At 44.0% G+C, this 16,419-nt stretch overlaps 1 protein-coding gene across 13 annotated transcripts in view; it reads right to left on the minus strand.

The window, feature by feature from the left end:
- The window catches only part of celf2 (cugbp, Elav-like family member 2), a 567,676-nt gene that overhangs the window by 48,697 nt on the left and 502,560 nt on the right, over positions 1 to 16,419 (minus strand). For all 13 annotated transcript variants that reach the window (XM_068059490.1, XM_068059494.1, XM_068059489.1 and 10 more), the window contains 2 exons: positions 15,101 to 15,235; positions 9,354 to 9,433 (listed from right to left, as the gene is read on the minus strand). In XM_068059490.1, the coding sequence (XP_067915591.1) occupies positions 9,354 to 9,433; positions 15,101 to 15,235 (215 nt within the window). The remainder of the gene's footprint in view (positions 1 to 9,353; positions 9,434 to 15,100; positions 15,236 to 16,419) is intronic.

Raw genomic sequence — 16,419 nt, forward strand, 5'->3', positions numbered from 1 at the left:
ATTTGGTACTTGCAATATGTGAGCAGCCTGTGCTGGTGCGGCAGGCACCAGCGACTTCTGCATGGAATATTAATCAGGCCCAATTTTGGGCCACGCTTGGGGGTCTCAGTTGGGATGTGCGTTGGCCGCGCAGATGGGATGGAACAATTTCTACCTGCGAGTTAATTCCTTAAAGGCATGTCAAGAAGCTCAGGGCTTCTTTAACACTGATTATCTTTCTCTAGTTACATAAAACAGGTTTCTTTTTGAAAAAAAAATAAGGGCAAAAAAGCACCAACAAACAGCCATTAAAACGGAAAAATAAACAAGCCTTTAGCGCATCAGCATCTATACCATAATTATCACTATGGAAACAGATGGTTCATGCTTTCCAAAAAGAGCATTTTCAAAAACTTCCTTTAAATAATATTTTTTTCTATTTGGGTATCATTGGAATCCAGTGAAAACATTCTCACCGTCAAGATGGCTGTTGTGGTATAGGCAAAGTTACGATATAACATTCCCTCTGAAGTGTGTGGACCATTCCAAACATTTTATGGAGTTAATTAGATACAAAATTAAGTTCTAAGTGTCTGCATTAAAGATGTAAGCCCTCTTAAAACGAAATGGGTTCACCTTAAAAGATAATTGAGAATAATTTGCATAAAATGCATTAAAATGTTTGCAAGTATATTAAATACAAACAGGATAAAATGGGGGCGAATGCTTCTTTATAAATATAATGGTTCTGTTTTTCATTAGCAAATTAAACTGACTTTCAGTCCCTACTTAGTACAATGGACAAGTGATCAACAAATCCCATGTTTAAGAAAATCTTCTGCTTCATTATACACACATCGAGCTGGTGGGTAAACGGTCAGCAGTGATTTGAGTTCGTTGAAGGTTGAGACTTAATTCCCTCTGTGCACTATGTTTAAACAAATAGGTTAATGGGTTTCATTTAAATATTACAGACAGCAATTTGGCACCAAGGTTTTAACCACTGGTGCTCAGAGGAGGTTAATCCTTACACCCCAAAAACCCAACTGCCGCCATAACAAAATGGATTGGGGGCCTTGAGGGTGCACAGCAAAGTTACCAGCCTGGCCCCGTCAAGAGTTCCTAGCTTCTGGCCCTTCACATCAAGTGGATGGGTCTCTGCATCAGTATCAGTGCAGTTGGGGCATCCATTAGGGGCAAGGGCTGGAAACAGCAGCATCGGCCAGCTGCTGAATGCACTGGCAGCAGGTTCGGCAGAAGGTGAAAGAGTGCAACACTGATGGGGGCCGTTTCCCAGGCTTTACGGCCGGCTAAGGCAGAGGTAGATAGATTCTTGATAAGCAAACCAGGCCTTTCTCAATTTTTCAAACAGGCTGTGTTTCCTGTAGTTAGCTGTGCAGCATATTGTGGGGCAGGGGTGGGGAGATGAGCAACCAGAAGCAGGACCGGTGGAAATTGCAGTGGTCAATGCTTGCCAAACCCGCCTCTATTCTTTGCATTAGTTGGAAAGGGAGAAAATATAAGATGCGCTGGTCTCCTTTAGGTGAGGAGAGCTACAGCTCAGGATTATGGGCAGGGACACCCAGCACTGTGTTAATGGGGAGGGAACATCTAACATAATCGGGTCCTGTCTAATTTGTACCTTTGGCTGCCATGATAGTGCCGCAGATGCCCTAAGAACATCGCTGGTGATCAAAGTGTTTACACAAGCTATCCATGAAGGCCACTGAAATTGGAAAAATGGAGCTTCCTCAATCTGCCTCTTCTTCCCATCTAGTGACGTCCATTCTCTAACTTCTTCCTGGCACTGTGGTTTCTCTGGTACCTCCAAGGTATGCTTCCTGTTGATCAGGGCAAGGGATTAATTCCCAAGCCTCTGCTGATATTTTGTCCCCACAGGCTCAGCTCTTCCAAGCAGATGTATTTTAAATCGTGGTGACTCCTCTTCCATCTTCATGGGTCTTACAAGCTGCAATTGGGTTTCCAGTTCGAACTAAAGGCATGTAGGCAGATCCCCTCAGCACTGAGAACTGTAGGCCTTGATTAAAACAGCGACAGGATGAAAAATAAACAGGGAGTGGTGCAGGGAGGTGGCAGTTATTTATTTGAGTGTTATTCCCCAGATACAGGGTCCCACGCTGCTTGTCTGCTCTCATTCTATTCATTACTTTTCATAGAATGATACAGAACAGAAAGAGGCCATTTGGCCCATCATGACTGTTTCCTTTGTCCTTTTACAAGCCTTTCTCTCCATGATGTTTTATTTCTCTTCCTCGTTGATTTCCTATTTTCCTGTTAGCAGAACTCCTGTGGCGTTGCTCACATATAGCCTGAGTTCTGCAGCACTTCTGGTAGTAGACCAACCCCTTGTAGCTTATAAACTGTTGAGGCCAATCAGAGGGAAGTTTGTAAATTTCAGGCTCCAGATCAAATATCAGGTTTTCTCTTTACTCAAGATTGTTTTGCATTTATAACAAAGCGTGATGTCCGGTGTGAAAGATCCACAAAGTTTTTCTCTCCAGACAAGGCTCAGCCACCTCCCTCAGTAATTGTGTCAGTTTCTGATGCACCAAATCTGCCCTGTTTATACTGCAGGGTGGATCTGACAGTGGAGGGGGTCGGGGCGGATAGTGCATGTGCGAGAGTTAGATACGGAATTTCTTCACATGAACACTATTTTGCTGGTGCAGCTGAGGACCTCTCTTGATGTTGGGAGGAAGTGTATGGAGATCGGAAAATACTGGAAGCATATTATACCAATAGCTAGATCCCAAAACAACACTCTCGACCTCTGTGCTGTCAGAACTCTTACCAACTGCAAGCTATCCTAACTATCTGGACAATTTCTTCCCTCACTTTTCTTTTTGGGTATTTCCCTGTTATTCCAAGCCTTTTGGGCTCCAACTACTGCCTGCCAGTCTTGCAGCCACTGGCTCCTGCCATCATCATGTGGTCAGCTCTAAGAGGGCCTTCTACCATGTTGGCAAAATCCACCAAGAACTTCTGCTCTCTTGCCCGTTCGTCAGTCTCTTTGCGCTGTTCTCCTGGGCGAGTTTCTCCCAGGGTCCACTGCTCCTATACTTTGTGCACGTATTTTCTTCCAGCACTGGGATCTGGACACTCACCTCAGCTCCTAGTGTTTCTCCTTGAAGCAGGGTCCTTCAGGGCAACGCCATCCTGACTTGGCAGTCAAGCAGCCAACAGTGGTACGTCTCTATTATCTGCTACGTGACAGAGTGGGGACTGTTCAGTTTCTACAGTTCCAACGCAATGAAGATCACTGCGATATGATGTATATTTTTGTGTTGTTAGCCACACATATCTATGAAATTTTTACTAACGGAGCGACGAAACCAGCAAAAATAATATTGAGGGATGCTATTGTGGATAGCATACTCCTCACATTCTCCATCCACAGGCAGATTATTTGTTATAGTTGGGAATTCCAGTCCATAGACACGTCTAATACCAATCTGCTGGGAACTTTGCTCAAGCCAACAGGAGCGACTTTCCTTCTGGTGTATTTCTTCCTCCTCCTCTTGCCTTCCAGATCTTACCACTACCAAAAGGCAACTGCAGAAACAGGGATATATATTCCCCTCTGCCTTTCCTCCCCGCCCATGTCCCTTCATACTGACCCATCACCAATGACAAGTGCAGGAAATGCCAAACATATTGCCCTCAGCCTACCCTCTGACCCCGTCAATGTTATAGAGTCATAGAGTTATACAGCACAGAAACAGGCCCTTCGGCCCATCGTGTCTGTGCCGGCCATACTGCACCCAACTATTCTAATCCCATATTCCTGCACTTGGCCCATAGCCCTGTATGCTATGGCGTTTCAAGTGGTCATCTAAATACTTCTTAAATGTTGTGAGGGTTCCTGCCTCCATCACCCCTTCAGGCAGTGGTTTCCAGATTCCAATCACCCTCTGGGTGAAAAAATGTTTCCTCAAATCTCCCCTAAACCTCCTGTCCCTTACCCTAAATCTATGCCCCCTGGTTCTTGACCCCTCCACTAAGGGAAAAAGTTTCCTCCTATCTAACCTATCAATGCCCCTCATAATCTTGTACACCTCAATCAGGTCCCCCCTCAGCCTTCTCTGCTCTAAGGAAAACAACCCTAGCCTTTTCAGTCTCTCTTCATAGCTGAAATGCTCCAGCCCAGGCAACATTCTGGTGACTCTCCTCTGCACCCTCTCCATTACAATCACATCTTTTCTATAGAGTGGTGACCAGAACTGTACACAGTACTCCAGCTGTGGCCTAACCAGCGTTTTATACAGCTCCATCATAACCTCCCTGCTCTTATATTCTATGCCTCGGCTAATAAAGGCAAGTATCCCATATGCCTTCCTAACCACCTTACCTACCTGCGCTGCTGCCTGTTCTCCCCCAACTGTCCCGAAGGCACTGATTCCATGGGTACTTGCAGCTTTTCAACGCCTTACCCCAAGTGGCCTTCCTTTATGTACAATACCAGGGAGCAAGAGCCAATTGTCTTTTCAACCGGCACATCTGAGACTGATCCTCCTCATCAACACATGCACTGTCCAGCAGGAATGACTGGACAGATTAAGAACCATAGACAATTTCCCCCCCATCCCATCCCTCGCGTGGGACTGAAATAAGCTAATTTGACACAGGCCATGGATTGACCCAGAGTACCTTCCGATTTGCAAGACTCAGTTTAATATCACAGGTGAATGAAATTCAAACTCGAGATCAAGGCCAAACATTCCAGCAAGGCAGCAATTTTCCCCACAGTGTTTGGTCTTTTGCTCTTTACAGTACAGAAAGCATTTCCATGTCGATGGGGTAACATTACATTTGTGACCAGAGAACTTTGACAAGAGATATTTTTAACCGAAGGCACTTGATAAAAGCGGTTACTTCATTTCTCTTGTTAAGAAACTTGGCTGTGGGGATAGGATTGACACAGGATTTCAATTTCTGTTACATTTTGGGACACAAATAATTGACAACCTCCAAAGGAAAAAAACACACACACACAATATATTCATGAAAGACTATACAACTCTGCACAGAAACACAGGCTGCAATTTGTCGAGGCATCCTTTAGCATTGCTGGCATCTCAACAAAGAACATTCACTCCTGATTTTTTTTATTTACACTGGGAAATAAGGCAATTTATTCAGGGGCACTGCTCATATTGGCTTGTTTAACCCCTCCCAAAATTAATGTAACAGTAACAATTGTTTATGTAACAGCTTCAGGTTGATCTGACGCTGTGCATAATTAGTTTAACAAATGAGTTAATGGGTTTAAAATGGAACTCCCCTGTCTGCTGTTTTAATGGAGACCGTATCAAACAGCATGACTTACAGATGTGACTTTTTTTATTTCGAATTTCTGGCTGTTTTATTTATTTACCCACTTGCTCTTCAGAAATGTTCCTGTCACATATGCATCTCCCATGCAGGGAGGCTGGCAGCAGAGATGTAGTAACCTAGTGCCAGGCACCATAATGCCATCCTGTAGCTGCCCCAAAAGGTACGTGGGCAGGTGTCTGGGCCTATATCTTTGGTCTTCGCTGGTGTGTGAGGAGAGGCCCTTGATCACAGGGCTAGAGTTGCTGGGAAACGGGCAGGGAGTGTCTCTAATACCAAATCTTCAGTTGCTGGGCGCCACTCTGCCCTGGGCTTCTGGCTGCTGGGAAGTGTGTGAGCCAAGCTTCTGATCCCTGGCCTTCTCAGTACCACATTACTGCTGATTACTAGGTGAAGTTAGATTTATGAGAATGTTTCCAGGGCTGAAGGGCTTCAGTTACATGGATAGATTGGAGAAGCTGAGGCTGTTCCCCTTAGAGCAGAGAAAGCTGAGAGGAGTTTTGATAGAAGTGTTCAAAATCATGAGGGGTCTGGACAGAGCAGATAGAGAGAAATTGTTCCCATTGGCAGAAGGGTCGAGAACCAGAGGACACTGATATAACGCAAAAGAACCCAAGGCGACACAAGGAAAAACCTTTGTACAATGAGTGGTTGGGATCTGGAATGCACTACCTGAGAGTGTGGTGGAGACAGATTCAATCATGGCTTTCAAAAGGGAATTGGATAAGCATCTGAAGGGGAAACAATTTGCAGGGCTATGGGAAAGGGCAGGGGAGTGTGACTAGCTAAATTACTCTTGCAGACAGCAGGCACAGGCTCAAAGGGCTGAGTGGCCTCCTTCTGTGCTGTAACCATTCCACAATTCGACGTGTAAGAGAGCCTAGCTCACCAAGTTCCCCTCCTTCTCTCTCAAAGACTCCTGGACTCCGTTCAGCTTCTCTAAACTGCTGCAGATCTGAAATCAATGCATGAGCAATCACAGATGTGCACTTCCATGCTATCATCCAGTGCCACTGCATGCTTAAGAGGTTTGCATAAAATAAAAACATTCTGCTATTTTACAGTTTTCCTCCCCTCATGATGCTGACTCAGTTGAGGCTGCAGTTCCAAGGGTGCACTCTCCATTACCTCAAAGCAAGTGTTTACCCAGTATGTATGGGCCCAGACAGCACATAATCCAAGCTTGGGATGGAGTAAACACCCAACACAGACTTTACAACAAGGGGTCACTGGGTAGCAATTAGGATTCGACCCCCCCTGCTCCACTCCCACTTTATCCAAAGACAATGACACCGACACCATTTATAGCCCCTGTACTGCCACAGCCGCACAGAGCAGGGATAGAATGCTGAACCTTAGTGCAGCTAATAAATTATTAAATGGCTTAGATAAGCTAAATGCTGAATGGATTGCTTTAGAGTGAAGCAGGAATACAGGACCAAGTGTTCACTAGAAAAAACAAACAAACTCTAATGAGATACCAGAAGAAATGTCTGCACATAGCAGGGCATACATGTCTGGAATAATCTACTAGGCAGGAGACAACAGATTCAGGCCCTGATTTTAATCCCTGACTGCTCCCCGCAACCCCCCCCCCCCACCCCACCACCATTCTCTCCAAACCTGCCTGATGGAACCCAGGTTTGGTGGGGATGGGGGCTGGTTGGGACTGTAGTTTTTTTTTTAAAAAGGGGAAAGACTTACCAACTTTGATCTCGCTGCCTTCCCGACAGGTCTGAATATTAACAGAACAGGGATAGCTGCCCTAAGCTGGCAGGATCCTGTTTAAATGTGCAGGCAAGGTCATCTGGTCTAATATCCCCTTATATGGCTCAGTGTCAAATTTTGTTTGATAATGCTTGTAAAGTGCCTGGGGAGATTTTACGACATTAAAAGGTGCTATATAAATGCAAGTTATGCTTGATGCTGATCTATTTTAGTCTGAGGCCTGAGCGGGGCAGGGGAGCCACGACTCCATAACCTGTCAGGCTGGCCATGTTGGGGGAGGGGAAGGGTCCTGGGTCAGAAGTGGCCCAACCCCACCCTGCCATCCCCTGACCACGAAAATCAGGGTCTCAGAATTCAGGGAGATTCACAACACTGCTGGATGCCAGGATGAGATGGTGGAATGCTGGCAGTTTTGAGCGTTGATAGGACAAGCAACTTCTTGCTGCTTGTGACTTTGAAAAAATTAAATAAAGATGCTTGCTATGGTGCTTCACCCAGCCCATGTGCAACGTAATAACTTAGTGTTGTCTTCAGCAGTTGAACCAGATACCTCAGCAACCAGTATAAGGCAGAGAAAAAGAAGTCTTTATAGCTAACAGTGGAATATACAGGGAGAAGGGAAGGAGAAGGGGGTTGGGGGGAAAAAAAAACAAGGACAGAAAAACACAACCACTACAAAGATTAAACAACCGGAAACAACACATGAATGAGAAAGAAATTAAATTAGTTTTAAATGCCAATTCCCTGTTTAAGGAGGTTTGGTCAAAAAAAAAAACACACACAGCAAAAACAAATTAAAACACGTTTAACCTTTGGTCTCTTAGCAGGACGTTGCTGACTTCAACATCTGCTTTGTGATTAAGTTAAGAACCACAGCCACTACTGAGCAATTAGGGAGGTCAATCTTATTTTTAATGAGTGCAACAAGTTGTTAGCTGATCACTTTTATGCGCTAACTTCTTTAAGACCTGTGGTTAAACAGTGTTTGAAGACATATGCAGATTGTTATAAAGCTGTAATTTCCAGGAAGTTACCTTCTCCCAACACATTCCACCCTGTTTAAAGCTGCAGTATATTTTTGCAAGCCCCATTATAATGTGGGCAATATGTTTGGCTTTTGAAACGGTTAACAAATTCAATTAGGATTGGATTCTGCATTGCACTATCCACTTCCAAGTTCCTCCAAGTTATTTTCCTCTCCCTTCCTGAGGTGCTGACCCCTAAAGGTGACAATGGGCACTGGCAGCCCAAACTGCCACTCGACTTATGCGGGCAACAAAGGCAAGTGCTGTCAGGATATTTGACTGCGAGGGAATCACAGTGCAGGCTGATCACGTCCTCTCCCGAAATCCCCATGCACACAATTTCTGGAAAGCGAACAGCAATTAAACAAACATATTATAAATGGCCTTTTAAGACAGCTTCAATGCTATTCTATGTTCACAGATTCCATCACTCTGAAAGCATTGGCTGTGCTTGAATATGCAGGGCTACCCTCTGGGCCCAAGAGGTTTTGACGGTAAGGGTCAGTGGGCTCCTTAACGGTCAGCGCCAAAGGTGGGCACAATAGTCAACCTCGATCGTGAACTCATCCAAAACCCTTCACCTGTATTTTCTAGCAGGGTCACGGTTAACTATCAGGGGGTTGGTCAAAGTATTCTCCCTTTGTAACTGAGGTCTATTACAGCACTGCTCCGTCTGAGATCAACTAGCTCGACATAAACCAAAGATCAACTCAGAGAATTTTGCAGCGCAGGTGGCCATTCGCCCCACTCTGCTTGCGCCAGCTCTTTGGAATAGTTATCCATTTAGTCGCACTTCGACCTGCAACCACCCCCCACCCCTTCGGCTGCTCTTCCCCCCATAGCCCTTCAAATCTGTCCTTGAGAAAATCATGAGAGTTTTCTGTGTGGTTATGGTGCAGTTTCACACTGGGAAGCACATCAACTGAGTTCCTTCAGCAACCTTTTGTTTTAGGGGGAAAACAAGTATTGTTTTTCAGAAAAAAAGATTCCACCTCTTCGCAGGAGTACAACAGTGGGAGAATGTCCAACTCCAGGTGTGGGAATTTGGGAGATGCTTTGAGGAACTTAGGAAGAACTCATTGAATGCAAAAGATTATCCCTTTGCAATATTGTAGCATGTTCAAATTGTAGATATAGACACACATCAAAACTTGGAAAAAGCTACATAGTTGTGAGTGAGAGATGATGTTTTACTAGGAGATATACTGCAGCTTTCCCACATTCCACAATATTCACAAAGAAACAAGTAAAGGGCAGACGATACAGTACCTCCATGGTCTGAGACTGGTGCATGGCTTTGATTGCATTCTGTGCCATTGCCCTTGTGGAAAACGTGACAAATGCACAGCCTGTGGGGACAAGGGGGACAGGGGAGCAGGAGAGACAAAAAAAAACAACAAGACAAGAGGATTGGACGCTTGTTAAACCAACACAACTCTACGAGAACGGCCACAAGACGACACTGTTCTCAGTAGTACATGAAAATACAACAGCTTTTTAACATTTCATTTTCACTGGCATTGTTTTGTAGCCAAGAGCAGTCAGAGCAAGCCATGCCTTCCCTCCCCTCGCTGCTGGCCCCTAAAGCACCTTGGTTAATGCACTCACGAGAGAAAGAAAAGTAGGTCAGCACACCATTTTACATACACAGCTGCCGCACTGGAAAGACGACATAAAACTCACTGTGCTGTACAACCTTAGTGCACGTGGATCCCAGCATTTGAACACACACAGTTGTTCCTTCCATTGAGATTCTCAAACCACACTTCTGTATGGAGTGGGCTGAGAGGGTTAAGGCAAGGAGGAATAGGCCAGTTGCTTATTTTGCTTCATGGGCGAAACTAAAATAAGATTTTCTTCCTTGAATTAAATAAATAATTCAAAATACATTGTCTGTTACATTAATAAGCTCATGCTTCCTTCTGTTCATTTTAATTAACATATTTGTACACACCAATGCTTCTGATAGTGCACTCTCTCGGGGTGTGAGATAACTGGCTGCTGGGTTTTGACCATTGCTGAGACCCCCAGGGTTGGACTAGTAGCAGAATTGAGCGGAAATGATGTTCTCTTTCGAAAAATATACTGGAGGGTTCAAAGTAACATAGGGAAATGACAGGTTCCTCAGATTACAGGAGGCTCTGAGATTTCCTTTGACATCATAGAGGAATTCAGAAAAAGCTTCAGGGAAACTAGTGAGCCCATTTATCAATGCAGTCTTCTTCGCATTCACATTGTCTTTTCAAATGTGTACCATATATACGATAACATGGTTATAAATCATCTCAACCAAAGACCCGTTTAGAAGACACCCCGTAGCAAATTTATTTTATTGCTTGGTTTTAAATGAATAGTTTTAGATTTCCCCTTGTTTCATCTCCCTAAATTAGGCAGCTGTCATCTATTTTATCCAATCTACCATGACCATCAAAGAATTTAAATCCTTTGTAATCACCCCTATGCTCGCTGATCTACTGGTCATTTTCAAATCCCTCCATGGCCTCTCTGCTCCTTATCTCTAACTTCCTCTAGTCCCAACACCCTCCAAGACAGCTGTGTTCCTCCAATTCTGGCCTCTTTTCATCACTGCACCATTGGTGACCGTGCCCTCAGTTGCCTGGGTCCTTAGCTCTGGAAATCTCTGCCTAAACTTCTCCGTCTCTCTAGCCCTCTCTCCTCCTTTTGGACGCTCCTCAAAACCTACCTCTTTAACCAAGCTTTTGACCATTTGTCCTGATATCTCCTTATGTGGTACGGTGTCAAATTTTGTTTGATAATGCTCCTGTGAAGCAACTTGGGATGTTTTACTACATTAAAGGTACTATATAAATGCAAGTTGTCATTGTAATATTACCGCCAGTGGCTTTGCTTTGACCAAGTGGAATGAGCCAGATTTCTATGGGAGTGGCAAAGTACAATAACCAACGTGGGCTTGAGCTAAGAATCTATATATCTAGGCCGGAAACCCTCTTTACTGGATGACCGCAGGCCAGTCAGCAGCTGAAAGAGAAAGGAGAGGTTAACATCTCAGATAGGAGTCTTTCGAGAACTGTTCTAAGGCTCTCCACTGGGGAAAAAAAGGCCTACTTTTTCATCTTTCAGTTGCTAACTGCTCTGCTGTGTATTTCCTGCTTTTATTTCTGATCATCACTTTGCTGGCATAGTAGAGTGAGACAGGTTAGGCAAGCTTCCCACCTTTGTCGTCACTCATTTATCAGGGGCTTATTGTTGGTACTGGGTTATAATGGGGGCTGAAAGGTGGGCTGGAGAATGAAAGTCCTAACAACCCAGCTTCTCTCATCTCATGGTTCATTGTGTTCGGGATTGGAAACCGTATAACACTCCATGGCTAAAGAGGAATGATTGTGGGGAAGAATAAATTGAAGCAATTCTGAGACACAAAACAGAAGTTCTTTCGCCCCATATTTTTAATGGGTTATCATCTCTGTTAAAGAGACAGACAAAAGGAAATTTCATACGAACCAGTCAAGCATTTGTCTAATAATGTATTGCATAATTTCAAAACTACAATGATTTCCAAAATATAACTACAGACTGTGCAGTGAAACCGTTCCCAAATTCATCTTTGGTGACTGTAGTCACACTTGCCACCTAGGAGCTTCGAAGAGTCAGGGATTGGGAGACAGCGAGAGACAGAGAGAGAGAAGGTTGGGGGGGCCTAAATGATGCAGATGAGATTGTCAGTGTCTTATTAGACTTGGTGACAAATGAATAGTTCCCAGCTGGCTTCTTTTCTCAAGCAATCCAGATAACCAATTATGAAATTTGGTGACGACCCAAATGAAATGCTCAATCCTCGGGCACGCTTGGTTGGGATTGACAGACGGGCTGCTGAATGCATGGAAAGCCCTGGGCAGTGTCATTCTTTTATTTGGAGGGTGGGGAGCGGGGAGGATAGACAGAAGAATTCTGCGTGACTATGCCTGGTTGTAGGCGAAGCTTTAAAGGGACGAGAAGGTGTTTCTTTTCTTGCACACCTGCACATGGAGCACGCCCCTCACCCACCCCGATGGACACATCCACAGCAGGTGGCCACCACTTCTCAAATTTTAATAGGGAAGACCAATGAAAATGTTTATTCAGTTTGATTTTTCTTCAGCATTAAAAATGATCTCCATTTTTGGAGAAATGCCAAGTCCATGTTCAAGCCTGGGAGCTCAGACTGACGACAGTTAACATAAATCCCCTGTTTCTCACAGCACAGTTTCAGACAAGGAATAGTTGGGAGCTGGATGCAGCCTCCTTAAAAGGCATTTAGGTGATGGTATCTAGGAGGTTTGCGAAAGTTATCACTGGGCTTAAATCCTACATCAATTTTTTTTCCCTTCATCCTACCAGGTTCAAATTTTCCTGAAAATGAATCTTACCTGATTACCTCAGCTTTTGTAAAATAAAATAAAAATATAGCACTCTTTTTCTTGTGTGAAAAAAATTACATTTCAATAAGCTTCCCAGTACCTGTGAGGAATTGACAATAAAGTTACAATTGTCAGCTTTATCTTTTCCTTGAGCCCTCTGTGCTACTGATAACGCGGTTTTGCCGAGAATGGAAGTGTACACGGATGGGGCTAATATTGAGTCTGCCTTATTAAATATTCAGTGTTGGTTATCTTTGGGCTGGCAAAAGGAGGTTGATGGAAAGAGCAGTCTTCACTTAAATTTTTTTTAAATTTTGCAATCTTGCATTAGGTCCTGCATTTCCTCCAACCCAATAAATACTATCTGTGCCCGCGGTACGATTTCAGAAAGTAATTTCCATCTGTCTAACATGATCAGAAGCAAGCCACTTTTCCCGCTGTCAAAGAGTACACTTTCTAACACATCTATTACCTCTGTCATCTAGATAAGAAGTCTATCTTTCACTCGAGTGTTAAACTACCTCCATTGTTTGAGAGAGGGAAATAAAGAGAAATATGATTGCACCATTCAGCCCAATAAAAGTTACAGGGAAAAGGGCAGAATTCTTACAGAATGGGTTTTGCCGTAGTAAGGTTGCAGTTGCTTGGTAATGCACAGCTTTAACCTGCTAAGCTCCATTTACCAGGAGAGGTAACTGGTCTGTCGCTTTTAATCATGGATAAATTAGTCATTAAATGGGCTTTGCCTTCTCTTGAGGTAATGGCACAGCGTCTATGTTTAAACAATGCTTATTCTAAATCCAAATCTGTTGTTTTTCATTTAATTTTATCCTTAATTATTTCACTCCTACCCTCAGCTCCTTAGAAGCCAAGGGCCGGCTGCAGTGACAGACTCTCCAAGTGCTCGAGTAAATGAGAAGATGATGATATAGGGAGACAAAAGCAGAAAATGTTGCAAATACACAACAGCATCTGGGAAAAGGAGATGGGTTATAACATTTCAGGGAGCGGGACCCTGCAGCAGTTGTGATAGACTGAAACATTCCTCCCTCAGGCGCTGGCTCTTTTTCACCTATACTGACAGAGGAGTTATGGGTTTTGATGATACGTTTGTACTTGTTCGCTTATTTGTAAGTTCACCAGTCGAGCCCAGAACCTAGTATAACATTAATCATCAATAATACCAGAGGCCTAAACTTAGCCACCACCAGTTTCCGCAACCATCCACCTCACATCTCTCCCTCTTCTGCAACTTAACCGGGTTGTAAACCCGGTGTAGATTGCTCCCATGTTGTGTACTGTGCTAAACCGAGATTGTCATTCCTACTATTGTGATGCCTGACGTCAGAAAAATTACTTTATTAACACTGCATAGATGGGTGGGGGAGTGGGTGCATGGGTGGAATTAAATGCAGAGAGAATCCCAAAGAAATGTGTCCCATGCTCCTTGATTTTAAGGTTTTAATCTGCCTTCCCAAAAACAATTTCTACTTTCATAAGGACAGGATTCCAATGCTGGAGGGTTTCGGTGGGGATGCGCGGGGTGGGGGGGGGGGGGGAGGGGGGAAATAAGGGGGGGTGGGGAAGAATACACAAAAGTTCCTATATGCATTTTTATATAATATTGATAGACATTTCTTTAAGAATCTAATTTTTGCTTAGTAACCTACTGCCTCTCTCTCTCTCAATTCCTGCCTGCTCTAAATGGGCTGTACACATTTTTTTTTTGCTCTATCAATTGAGGGTCAGGCAATCTTTTAAAGCCCTGTGCCACTGCTCAGCAGAGCCTCACTTTATCCTGACTACGAGTGCAATGAGAAAGCAACTAAAATTTTATTTCATGAATGTTCGTTAATTGGGGCAGAGAGCAGCTGAGCCAGTGAATAATAGGCCGAGGACTTTGTGGAAAACAGTTTAGCAAACCATTTATTTCTCTTGGTTACAAGCACATGACACAATGGGGTGAATTTTAGTCAAACCCCATCATTTGGACGCTATCCTCATGGCACAGCCCTAGCCCTCGTTTTCTCCCTGTGCCTTCTCAAGAGCAGCAACATCCTTCCCTATAATTAGGTGATTACAACTTGCCCAGTTTTCACGGGGTGGTGGGAGTTAACAATGGAGCCAAAATCAAAGCAACACGGTTTTTCTTAAATTCATTGAAGTATTTGCAAATTGATTTTCTCCTCAACTTAAGATTTAGGCCCCCAGTGTCTAACCTGAAGAGAAGGTTTTGAAACATTTAAAAACTTCAATTAAATGACTACTGGTGACAAGATAGAAGGTTATTAACCTTGTCACAATTGGGGAACTTTAATAGGTCTAAAACCACTTGGTAATAGGATTTCAAAAAAAATAGTTTTTGCTTATCTTTTGAAATGACTCTTCTGAAGCTGCCATGACGGGAGTTACGGTTTAATGATAATTTGACTGAAGAGAATCCAATGATTAATGTACTGGGCATCATGGGCTTAAAATGCCTCACTGGAGGAGCTGAGAGAGTTAACACCATGCTGGAGTAAACATATTGATAGGCAACATTTTGAATGGAAGATGCACCATTCTACTTCACTGACTGTGACATATAGTTCCAATTAGCACTGGGAAAAAAACAGACAGGATGGATTGCACACTTGCCTCGACTCAACCCATCAGGTCCCCGTAGAATTCTGCATTCCTCTATCTGCCCGAACGTTGAGAACATCACTCTGATGTCGTTCTCGTTGCACTTTTTCGAAACCATCCCTATGAACAACTTTCGGTCTTCCACAGCTGGAGAGGACAAGAGAGGAAAAAGAAAAGGCAGGTGGCCATTAGCGATAATGTTTGATCACCTTTCTCTGATGGCAAAATTGCACTGACACAATAGGCAAATGAGGTGACACTGATATCAGTTGCAGCCTCTATAAATAAGCTAGTGGCTGAGTATTAGTTTGAATAGCAAATCGAATCCTGAAAAATGTGTGTTGCCATCACCCCCCCCATGGACGTCAGACCTCGTCACCAGCCCCATCTCCTACAAAAGGCAATTAGAAGGGATATGAATAATGCCCTTGCGTCGACAGCCTGCATTAGCTTTACAATAAAATAAAGAATTTATGAATTAATATATTTACAAGCACACAGATTTACACGTCATATTCCAAAAGCTTAAGTGCTTAATAAAGTGCATCTGGATTGTTGCATATTACAACCTCAAACACTCAATAAAATGGAAATCAAATTTACTGTAAATTAGACAACTTAAAGGCATATGTTGTGGGCGTGTGTGTGTGTGGGAGAGGGAGAGGGGGAGAGGGAGAGGGAGAGAGGGAGAGGGAGAGAGGGAGAGGGAGAGAGGGAGAGGGAGAGAGGGGGAGGGAGAGAGGGAGAGGGAGAGAGGGGGAGGGAGAGAGGGGGAGGGAGAGAGGGGGAGGGAGAGAGGGGGAGGGAGAGAGGGGGAGGGAGAGAGGGGGAGGGAGTGAGGGGGAGGGAGAGAGGGGGAGGGAGAGAGGGGGAGGGAGAGAGGGGGAGGGAGAGAGGGGAGGGAGAGAGGGGGAGGGAGAGAGGGGGAGGGAGAGAGAGAGAGAGAGATTTTCTGAAGGAAATCTGAACAGCAGAATCTGGGCACTTGACTTCCTCAATCGTATTCCTACATGATATAAACGGAAGTTCCCTACAGTTTTAATAGACAGCGTGCAGTCATAGCCCTTCCTTGCAAATGTAGAATCAAGCCTTTTTTGCCATGGCTCTGTGTCACTGTTTCAGACAGTGAAACTAAATTAGTAGCACCTCAGGGGTCAATTGACAACAGCTATCCAGCTTAACCCTATGTGGACAAAAACATCCATATATATATATATATTATACACACACACAAAAACAGAAAAGGTTTCCAGTCCAATTCAGTGTGGTCAATGACAGAACTGAAGTGAGAAAACTAACACCCAGCTGACTATTCTATTTCCAGAACAGAT

Source organism: Heterodontus francisci, chromosome 27, assembly GCF_036365525.1.
Source record: "Heterodontus francisci isolate sHetFra1 chromosome 27, sHetFra1.hap1, whole genome shotgun sequence".
Taxonomy (NCBI): Eukaryota; Metazoa; Chordata; class Chondrichthyes; order Heterodontiformes; family Heterodontidae; genus Heterodontus; species Heterodontus francisci.